The sequence below is a fragment of the Corvus kubaryi genome, unplaced genomic scaffold (assembly GCF_017639235.1).
Source record: "Corvus kubaryi isolate FWS band 111438036 unplaced genomic scaffold, C.kubaryi_AGA036_p1.0 134, whole genome shotgun sequence".
NCBI lineage: Eukaryota > Metazoa > Chordata > Aves > Passeriformes > Corvidae > Corvus > Corvus kubaryi.
The window spans coordinates 8,702,510-8,713,243 of record NW_024580668.1 but is presented as its reverse complement, the minus strand read 5'-3'; the positions used below and the strand labels follow the sequence as shown (position 1 = coordinate 8,713,243).

General features: G+C 48.5%; 1 protein-coding gene across 2 annotated transcripts; it reads right to left on the bottom strand.

The window, feature by feature from the left end:
* Positions 1 to 1,885: 1,885 nt before the first annotated feature.
* On the bottom strand, positions 1,886 to 10,645 carry LOC121674812 (osteoclast stimulatory transmembrane protein). 2 transcript variants are annotated; one of them, XM_042049491.1, is made up of 3 exons: positions 5,035 to 10,645; positions 3,913 to 4,951; positions 1,886 to 2,935 (listed from the first exon to the last, which is right to left on the bottom strand). In XM_042049491.1, the coding sequence occupies exons 2-3, from the start codon at positions 4,948 to 4,950 to the stop codon at positions 2,570 to 2,572; spliced, it is 1,404 nt and encodes a 467-aa protein (XP_041905425.1). In that variant the 5' UTR covers position 4,951; positions 5,035 to 10,645; the 3' UTR covers positions 1,886 to 2,569. The 2 variants fall into 2 exon arrangements, with proteins under 2 accessions (XP_041905425.1, XP_041905419.1); XM_042049485.1 differs by having other exon boundaries at positions 3,913 to 10,645.
* Between the last annotated feature and the right edge of the window lie 89 nt (positions 10,646 to 10,734).

Here is a 10,734-nt window from a genome sequence, read left to right as displayed (position 1 = left end):
AACCTCAATAAGTGCAAACAAGAAACCCGGCCAGCAGACCTGTCGGGCCCACCCTGTGTGTCTTGCTCTGCACGTGGTGGCAACTCCTGGGAAAAATGGCAGCTGTGGATACAGATCCAGGGCAACATCTCCACTGGTGGCAGCTGAAGCAGATTTGAGCGAGTGACAGGCCCCTGGCAGCAGGGTCACGGCATCAGGGGCTGGCATTGGCCACGATGAGCAACAGCAAGGAAGTTTGGTGCCCATCACCAAATGCTCCCCAGCCCCCTTGGGGCACCTCGGCCCTGCCTCTGCCTCATTGCTCACAAACCTCTGACCCTGAACTTCCAATTTCACGAACAGCCAAAGCCAGAAGCCAGATGTGGTGACACACTTCCCTGCAGTCAGGGACAGCAAATGAGTGAATAAGCAGGAGCAGCACTGACCAGCAGGAATTTTCCCTGTGGAGGAGGCGGATGCTCAGGACCCGGGTGACAGTGACGGGACAAAGTCTTGTCCCCCATTTCCTCCAGCCTATGGGATGGGAGGGATGTGCTGAGTGAAAACAAAGGCAACGAGAGCCCCAATGAGCAGGAGCGAGGGTGTGAGTATGGAGGGACTCTGAGGGATGAAAATCCCTCAGCAAATAACGAGACTTGTACATTGGTCCTACTTAATAAAAAATATGTGAATAAATTAACGTTTCCTGCTGGTTAATGTGTTCAGCATTTCTCTTTTGCACCATCAAGCAATCCCTGGGAAGGCAGCTCACCCCTCCAGTGGGCAATACAGCTCTATAATGGTAATGTTTTCTGTTTTGTCACACCTTTATCTGACTGAAGAACAACGCCTCTCAGGAGAGCAGAGCAATTTCCAGCAGCTCTGCCTCCTGCCAGTTCCCCTGGCAGTCTGGGGAAAGGATGACAGCCCAATTTGGCACCAGGGACAATATGGCTGATGTCAAAAAGATAAGTCTTCCTGAGGAAAAACTCCTTTTCAAGTTCTTGTTGGAAGACAACATGCTCCTCAGATGGTTTGTGTCTGAAGGGATTCTCTCTTCTCCTCCCAGCTATTTGAACTCACAGTTCCAGATAATTTTGGCTACTCAGTGGAAATCTTTTTGCTTTCACCCAAACAGTAGAGCACAGGGCATTTTCTACAGAAACACCATGACAAAGCCCTCAGTTGCTGTAGAGGCATAAAGGTGCTTGGATTAATCATCAGAACAGCAGGGCATTAAGAAATCTGGGGAGATGAATTCACCAGGGTTTTGTCAGATAGATGCTTAAAAAATATAATCCAAACATACTTGTTTCAAGTACCTCAGAAGATGAGAAAATTCGGTGCATCTGGCAGCAGCTACCACTTAATTTCTGTCATTTAATCTCATTGAGGTGCATTATGTCAAATAATTACCTTAGTGAAGGCTTTAATGGAAGAAGGGAGGAAAATAATAGAGATGCTTCGAAGAAATGAAGCTGTGAAGTTGCTTAGTTCTTAACCTGGCAGGGATTTATCTCCCCCTCCTCCAGCTCCTGCCCTTGCAGAGGTGCCCAATCTGCCTCTGTCAAAAATAACACATTTCAGATGCTGCGCAAGTGATGGATTTGTTCATTCGGATACAATAACACAGTTTCTGAGTTTGAAACAACCCAACATTTAAAACCATGAAGTCCAGGCATTAACCCAGCACTGCCAAGGCACCCTTGAACCATGTCCCCAGGTGCCACATCTATGTGTCTTTTAAATCCCTCCAGGGATGGCGACCCTACCACTGCCCTGGGCAGCCTGTGCCAGTGCTTGATAGACCTTGAAGGAATTTTTCCTGATATCCAATCTAAACCTCTCCTGGCACAACTTGAGACTGTTTCCTCTCATCCTATCACTTCTTACTTGGGAAAAGAGATCGACACCCAAATTGACCTTTATTGACTGTTCTCATTCTCTTCTGAGGTCCTTCAGCTATTTTATTTATATTTTATTTTGAACAGCCTTTTTGACGAGATTTTGTTAAGTTCTCATGTGCTGATTTCCACCACCACCCATGCCCAGGATGTGCCGCTCATGGTCATATTGGTCTTGAATTCACTTCAGCAGGTTGAAGTGACCCTTCCTTTGGTGAATAAACTATCCTCTAAATTTATCTGGTCTACCCAGGTTTCTGTGCATGAAGCCTGAAAGAAAAACTAATTGAAAATTAAATTAATCAAGTCAAATGAGTTTCCTTTTTTGTTGCCTGAAGGGATAACTTAAGAAAGAAAGGAAGTGTATACTTCTTCCAGAACAGATGTGTCGAGCTGGAAATGAGCTCCTCCCTGACCCTGACTCCCATGTATTTCCCAGTTAACCTTGCCTAATGCTGCAGATATGCCCCAAGTCATATGAGCCATCTCCCACCATTCCTGCAACAGCTGACTCCAGACTTTCTAGATATTAAAAAAAAAAAAAAAAAAAAAAAAGGAAATGTAGCCCATTTTTCTCAAATTAATGCAAAAATATGACATTTCAACTTTTCCCCCAGGCTCCGAACACTTCTCTAACTCTGGAAAATTAAATGTGTGATCCTGTGGCAGAAGCCTGTGCTGTGGTGTCAGACATCCCCCTGATTTCCAAAAGCACCCTTCACACAGTTGTGCTCCTTCCTGTGCCTCCTGGAGAGTTTCCTGTAGAGGTAAAGCACTCGCTCCTCCTCCCAGCTCTGGAAGAAGGAGGCTGCGATTTTCCGGCACAGGCGGCGAGCGTAGGTTTCCAGGAACACGGTGGTGTAGAGGATGCAGAAGAGCAGCCCTATAACCAGCAGCACAGAGGGGTTGGGAGGCGTGGGGGGGCTGATCCTGCAGTGGGCAGAGCTGAAGATCAGATGATGGTGGTAGGTCCTGTTGAAGTCCCCGAGTAGTAATTCCTTAGAAGGACCCGGTAAAAGTTGGAATATAAAGGGCACGATGCGTATTTCAACCTGTAATAAGGAGAGTTAATAGGTAAGTGGGGTATGAAGAAACCAAAATCAGCTGTTTACTACAGAAACATTAGCCTGGGGGTGTGGAATCACTGTTACAGCATTAAGAGAAGGACACTGAAGAGTGTGAACACTTCAGGCTGAGTAACAGTGTGATGTGCAGGCACTGAGTACTGGGCATGGTGAGACCCAGTCCTATCTCATATCTTCATCCACTGTTACAGAGATGGTAACAGGCATTCACTGTATGGGATTTATGGTGAAAGACATCATCCAGACCATGGTACTAGTGGCTGAATATCTGAATATTAGAGGCTTTTTTAAAGACCTGATTATTTTCCTATAAATCCATCATAAGCAGGTATCTGCACTAAGGATCCTAGGGCTGGGGAGAGACGCAGGCTGTGTGGCAGAAGAGGGAAGCTAAAACACCAAGCCTATGAATACTGAAACAGAACCTGGGGAGGTTTGTGAAAAGGATTGCAGAGGGTGACAACAAAGGCAGCAAGCAGGGATTTCTACTGAAGAAACAGCCCGTGCAACAAGATGAGGAGACATCCTCGGTGTTCATCAGCTGCCCCCTTCCTTTTGGACTTGCCTTCACCCTGCAGTGGGGGGACAGTGTCCAAGGGACTCCCATCCTCCACCTTGCTTAGGGAAGGGACCTGGAGACACGGGAGCACCTGACTGCCTGGTGCTAGCAGCTTCTTTGCAGCATGAGGCACTATTTGCTCCCCTCCAAGCTCCCAAGGAGCTGTAATTTTGAGTGTGTCTGCTGCTATTTGATGCACTGGGAGGAGCAACTGAGGTTGTGCCACTGCCTCCTTCCCCAAAGCTTGTTGCTCTTCCAGCTGGCTGCTGGGAAGTCAGGATTGTGTAAATAAGGGTACAAAAACTGCAATCCCCACCACCAGCTCCCTGAAGTGACACAGAGTGGGGTCCCCACACATGGCAAGGCAGGACAGCCCAGCACTCACCTTGTATTTGATGTTGAGAGTGATGGGCACCACAGAGAACTGAGCTGCCCTTCTCACCGCCGTGTCTGCCACGCTGAATGCAAAGTGGTCCATGGCCACGACCACCAACATCAGCATCAGGGCCACGGTGACCAGCATGGCCTGCATGAGGCACAGCACCACTTCTTCCCAGGACAGCTTCAAGCCTGTTGGTCGGATGAGTTTTTTGGATGAGCCCACCAGCAGATGAGCTGCTTTTCTGTCCACAGCTAAACGCTCCAGCTTCTTGGTGATGTAAAAATTGTCGAAGCGGAGGTTGGTGAGATAATTTTTCAAATACCAGGTGGACTCAAAACAGAGATAGAGCATGGAGAAACCAGCAGCCAGTCTGTTGGCTACTCGTATTGAGTCTTTGACCAGTACCTCAACAGACAAGAACTCTCTGCTAATTTTCTCACCGGCAAGGTGCATTTTTTGATAAATCAAGGAGCTGTTCTGAAGCAATGAAAAGCGAAAATGTCCATTCATAGGCTTATAAAGGGAAGGAACGCTTTCTTGGACTGCATCCCCAAACTCCCAGGAAACTTTCTCTAGCAGGGCAGTTGAGTTCAGAAGACTGTCAGAGGAGTTCTTGCAGGTACACTTAATAAGCTGCAGTATGGTTTTAATGTTGCTTATGATGTTGGGTGTTATGTTCACCACTGCGATCATGATGCAGGTTGAGAAGAGAAGCTTCCGGCCCTGTTTGGTGCCTAACATGGGCATGATCATGCTGAAGACACAACGGGCAGGATGCACCAAAAGGAGGGTCAGGAGAAGGAGCAGACTGAAGGAGATGGCCATGGCAACGGAGAGGTGCCAGGAGTACTCCAGGGAAGCAAACATCCAGTTGTAAAAGAGGCCTCCTATCACTGCTGTAATGCAGGAGCACTGCAGAAACAAGGTCCACAGCTCTCTGCCATCTGCTGGGACAGGTTTGGAGTAAATCCACCATAGGTCTGCCACAGTTCTGTGCACCTTTGGGAACAGAAAGTCTTCACAGTAGACACGGGCTCTCATCCTGGAAAAAGAACAAGTACATGGGTGTTAGGAGAGGAAGGTCATAAAGACTAATTAGGGGGCTTTCTGGAGATGGTCACTTACAGGGCTTTGCAATATCCTCCTCTGAGTGCCTCTGGTCTCACCCTTCTCTACTTCCCTGCTAACTTCCCTGAGTAGCTGGGGCTGAGATCTCCCCTGGAAGCAGCAGGACAGGGAAGTTCAAAGCATTTATTGAAAAATAAATACCAAGTACGATGCAACTGCTCCTCTATTAATGCAAGCACAGGAAAGCATTGTGTTATTTTATAAAAACCATAACAGAGTCATTCTGAGGGGTCAGCTCATTGGCAGTGGCTGAGGCTTTGGTGCTTATTTAGAGGATGTTGGAGGGAGAAAGAGGAGGCTGGTGGCTTTTGTGGAAATTGTTAGACCAGCTCTGTATTTAAAAGGTGTTACATGGACAAGAGGCAGTTGAGTGGTGCTCTCCCTGCCTCTTAAGAGGAGGCCAAACACAAACCTACATGTTTAAGGGTGACAAACAGAGAACACAGTTTCACACTGAAGCTGCAGTGCCAGAGGAAATCTCCAAGGACAAGAATTTGGCCACTACAGACAGGATGAATGTCCCATAAATCTATTTAAATGTCTAATGGAAACAAACATTTGGGAAAGAATATAATTTCTCAGGCCTCACATCTGGAGCGACTCTCCGGAAACCAGAAAACCTGGAGGGGAGAAGAGCCTGTCCCCAGGATTAAACTCAGCCAGGCAATCCCTTTCTCCCACTTGACAGCAGCCTCAGCTATCCTTTGGCACAGTTTTGACTAGCAAAGGAGGTTTTCTGTGAAAAAGCCATACAACAGCTATCAAGACAGAGAGGGATTAAAGCTAACTCTACGTACCCAGTGGCAGTGAGGCGCCCCAGACTTGCCCAAAAACTCTCCATGTTCCAGTGCCTTATTGCTCTGAGAGAGGATCCTGGATGTGGCTGTTAGGAGAGGCAGGCAAGGAATCCAAAGCAGCACCAGAGAGCCAGGACTCAAAACCCAAGATGTTTAAAGGCAATTCGGATCAGCAACACCGGCAATCCCTGAAGTGTGCAAAACCTGATGAGTGAAGCCCGGGGAATAACAGCACTACAGAACAGTGCCAGGGTGCACAGCACTGCTCAGGCTTTGCACTTCTTCTGGTCTTACTGTTATTGCAGAGAAGGCTTAATTTAATGACACATAGCTGAAAAAAAAATGAGTCAATGACATGTGGGCTGATGAAGATGGAACAAGGATCATACAGAGACTGCAGTGTCATCATTCCTTGTGGGGAAATCAGATGACTCCTCACGCTGCCCACCAGCAAGCAGCGGGCAGGCTTGGCATCTCTCTCAGAGCGAAAGGGACCTTTTCCTCTTTCAAACATCAGTCATGGCACAAAGGACACAGCAGGATCCAGCAAACCTGTTGGTAACTACTCATCTCTTCTGGCAGGCTGCTGGTCCCTGCTGAAACTGTGTGCAGGGCTCACAAACAGCTTCAAGGCTCATCTCACAGTCCTAGCAGAGGAAGAGGAAGTTTCAAACTTGAACCTTTCTGAATTCCCTGCAAATCCACTGCAGAGAAAACCCAGCCACAGTCAGGATTCCCAAACTGTTGAGAAGCTCCCAGATGTACAGGCCAGGATGTGCAGTCCCCAAAGGGATCAGCTTGCCTGGCCCCCAGGATGTGCCCAGCACAGAGCTCCAGCCACCAAACCTGCTCACCAGGAGATGAGGACCAACCACGATGTTTGCTCCTCAGTTATGAGCTCGGGGGTTACAGGAGCCTTCCCTGGCTCCCACCAAACCTGTGCCTTGGCCAGATGCTCTCATGCTAAGCCACCATTTGTGGGCAAGGGTGACACAACTCACCCAGCTGCCACTGAGCCCATCCCTTATGGGCTGTCCCAAGCCGAGCCTTCCCGCCAGCTGGGAACCGCCGGGCCCCCGGGATGTTCTCATGCTCCCCTGGGTGGGAAAGGGCAAAGGGCTGGAGGTCAGCCCTGTCCCGGCCACCCCTGGGGACAAAGCACGTGGGGCTCTGCCCTCCAGAGAGAGGTGGGAGAGCAGCACCTTCCCCAGGGGACACGGCTGGAGCCCATGGCAGTGGCAGGCATTGGAGGACAAGGAAAGACGAGCGCAACAGCAGAGCAAATGTCGGCCGCTTCCTCTGCCCTTCCTGCAGGCACCAGGTCCCTTGTGCCCTTGCTGCTCCACTCAACAACTCTGCTTTGTAGTTGGGGGTTTTGTTTTTCCTGTGTGGCTGGTGGAGCAAAGCTTTCCTTCTGGTGTCCCGGAGCTCAGAGGCCGGATGAGAAACTCTGACTGGCTCCAGCCGGGAAGAGGCACCAGCCAGGCGGGCGGGAAAGAAAGTGCTGTTTGTTTGGAGCATCCATAGCAATTGCTTGCACAGGCCATGAATTAGGTCTTGAATTCAATGTGCACACTATAAGGGACTAACCCAAAAGACCCATAGCGGGATCCTGCAAGGCTCATCAGCTTCTTCTACAACTAAACTCCTTTCTCGCTCTACTTCAGAGTGAACTGATCTTAGCATCAGCCCCTGGGACCCCTTCCAGGCTACCCAGGAAGCTTTCTGGGGCAGAAAAAAAAAAATTAGCAATAGGCTATAAAGAATAAAAACCTCTCAAGTCCACAACATTGCGGTGTTTTCTGAGTCTGCTACATCATCTGGCAAAGGCACCTGAGGTCTGTGGGGACACTGAGCAGTAACTCTGGCAGCACCAAGAAGTGTTTCTTTGCAGTCAGATTTTTTCTTCTGGCTCAACTCAAAACTCTGCTGGCTGGACCTAGAGCAAGGGCATAAATCTGGGGTCACTTTGATTTTATACCATGAACTACCTGTAAATGAGCTAGAAACATAAATGCCTAACCTTCCCCAGAACAAAATGAACAAGTTTTCTTTGCCAAAAAAACCCCCCAACAAACAAAACACAGCAGCAAAAAACTCCAATACCAGTGTATCCTAGGGATACCTGGAGAACAGCAGGTGAAGGCTGGGAGCGGGAAAGGGGCAGGATTGCGACACGGGAAAGGCAGGACCACGCATCGCAACGAAGCAACTGTGACATCTTGTGGTCACACTCTGCTCAAGGACCCTGAGGTCTGGCTCATCTTGGTTCTGAAAAAGAAATACTCTGTGGTTGGGAGAGTCCTAAGAAAAACTGATGAACATAAGGAGGAACACTATGTCCTCCCAGGATGCTCCAAGGTGCCTTTTACCCACCCTGTTTCATTTCCAGATGGTATAAAGGGCATTTGCTTTCTTGACAAGCTCCAGTCTCTGTAGAGCTCAAGCTCTAAAATTTTCTAACATCACCAATTTTGACTTTTTAGCACTACAGGAGGAAACTGAGCCCCACGTGCCTGTGAGCAGCTTGCTGGAACGATGAGGCAGCAGAGGATTCCACTGGCATCACTGCCAGGAAACAGAGCCTGGCTTTACCTGGACTAGGGATGAGGACTGAGCTTGTACCCACCAGCACAGAGGTTTTAAACTCAGTTCTGATTGCAGACTGCAGTGTTTGGGGTGGGCCTGTGCCAAGACACCTGCGCCAAGACACCTGCAAGTTCAACCTGTGCTGACAGCGCAACCTTGTCATGGTGACACTGTGCCCCAGGTAGAGGGTGGGGTAAATTAACTATACAGTTTAAGAAAATGACTGGAGAAAGAAGATGAATGAAGGGCTAAAATAGAATGATGTAAGTCTGAAGATAATTCTCCATGGCAGTATCATCAGCACCTGTGGATCATGTTATTCTGCCCATTCGAGGAATTGAGGGTATGGGAAAGATTAACCAATTAGGGGTGGCTGTTTGCTTGTTAAAATCACATGCAAATGAACAACTTGCAGTAACACAGAGCCAGATCATGTCTTCTTAGGTTACTACTATAGAAATACAGGGAAATCCCAGCAATATCCTTTCAGCGACTGATGAGGGATAAATGGGATAAGGGAACCAAGGCTATCTAACCTGTAATAGCTGAAGTCCCTATCATGCTGCACTTTCATTTGTTTCAGGAATCTTTCCCTGTCTCTCCTGAAATTCCAGCATCGCTGCTGAGTGCAAACTGACGAGCACAGCTCTGGAATCACTCTCTGCTGTAAGGACTCACAGAGCAGCTCCTCCGTGTGAACAGTTTGTAAAGCAACTCGAATGCTTCTGGGATAAAAGACAAGGACAAAATGCTTTCCTACTGTAAATAAACCAAAATTATTTTCCTCCGAGTGTCTCAGGAGAACATATGGATGTTGGTCCAGGAGTGGATGGGGAACATCAAAGGAGTAAAGCAGAGATATTCTGGATGTTGAATTTCAATGCGTGAGTGGCATTTCCTGTTAATTAAAATTCACAAGGAGGCTGCTAATGTGAATGGCTTTTGTGATGGTTGTTGGATTTTTACATTCCTAGAGAAATGGTGCATAGGCAAGCAAAGTTCCTTTAAAATAACACAGTCAAAGTTATAGAAGGTCACTACAGAACTTGAAATACCCTTTCCTGGGAATTTTCATATCTCTACATATATCACAGACCCTTCAAGACTAATGGGGTTGACTTGCCATTAAAAGCTGCTTTTGGCAAATCTTAGTACTAGCAGCAGCAAATGCAATCAGAAATTATTCATACAGGCCTGTTTACCTTTGAACCCCAGAAATACTAAATCTTAAAATCTCTGTTTAAAAAAAAATAATTAAAACTCAAGTATGCCAGACTATGCTCTCATAGATGCCTGGGTATAAAGAACAGAATTAGGTAATGCTGCTGTCCTCATGCCTTAAATCAGATCCTCTGAGGAGCCCTGGGAAACACAGGGGCTGCTGCCAGAGCTGGCAAACAGGTCTTGGACTAAAGAGGTTTAGGATCCAGGTGCTTCTTACACCTTTCCCAGGTGTACCAAGGCCTCCTTGTGGACCTTGGGTAAGTCACTGGTCCCCTGTCTGCCTCAGTTTCTCACATTAGCCCAGAGATCACAAACCTGCCCTGGATGCGTTCGTGAAACACTTCCTGATCCCTCGATAGACAGTGCCAAGGCATGCCAGGACCCTGGAAGTGATTTTTGGAGGCTTCTACACAAACTCTGTGGTTCCAGCTCTGCTTTCAAGCCCGAGGAAAACCATTCTGGATTTGATCACAGAGGATGCACCAAGTCAGAGCTGAGACCATAAACAAACCTGTGACCCCAACATCTGTGTTGGAGCTGGACTGGATGTTACCCTTCGGAACTGGATGATCCCAAAGCCCTTGCTGCCTGTCCTCCAGGCTGCAGGGACAGAGGCAGCTCTGTCCCAGTGGCTGACGAGGATCCCCTGCAGCAGCGGCTCAGGGCAGTGGGACCGCGGGGCTCCTTCCTGCGGCGCCTGCGGGCACAGCCTGTTCCCTGTTCCCTGGCCCGGGACAGCAATCCCGTGCTGTTCACGGACAGCCGGCTGAAAAAGCAAACTGCAGGAAGCAACTTTCCCTCCCCATTCAGCCCATCTTTGCTAAAGCATGATGAGGAGCATCCGAGCAGAACGACAGCGCCCAAACCCAGCACAGCCAAGCAGAACAGGGATTTGGGGTATGCTCAAAGGCTCTTGAGCAGAGCAGCCTTGAGATGCTGGGCCAGGGGTTTTCCCGTTGCTCCGCTGCTTAACAGGACTGCACTGCCCTCCTGCTCCTCCTGGGGAGCCACGGCCCAAATCAGGGATGAAGCTGGAGCAGGAGGAGGCTCGGGCTTTGCTTTTCTCCCCTCAGTCTACAGAGCAAAC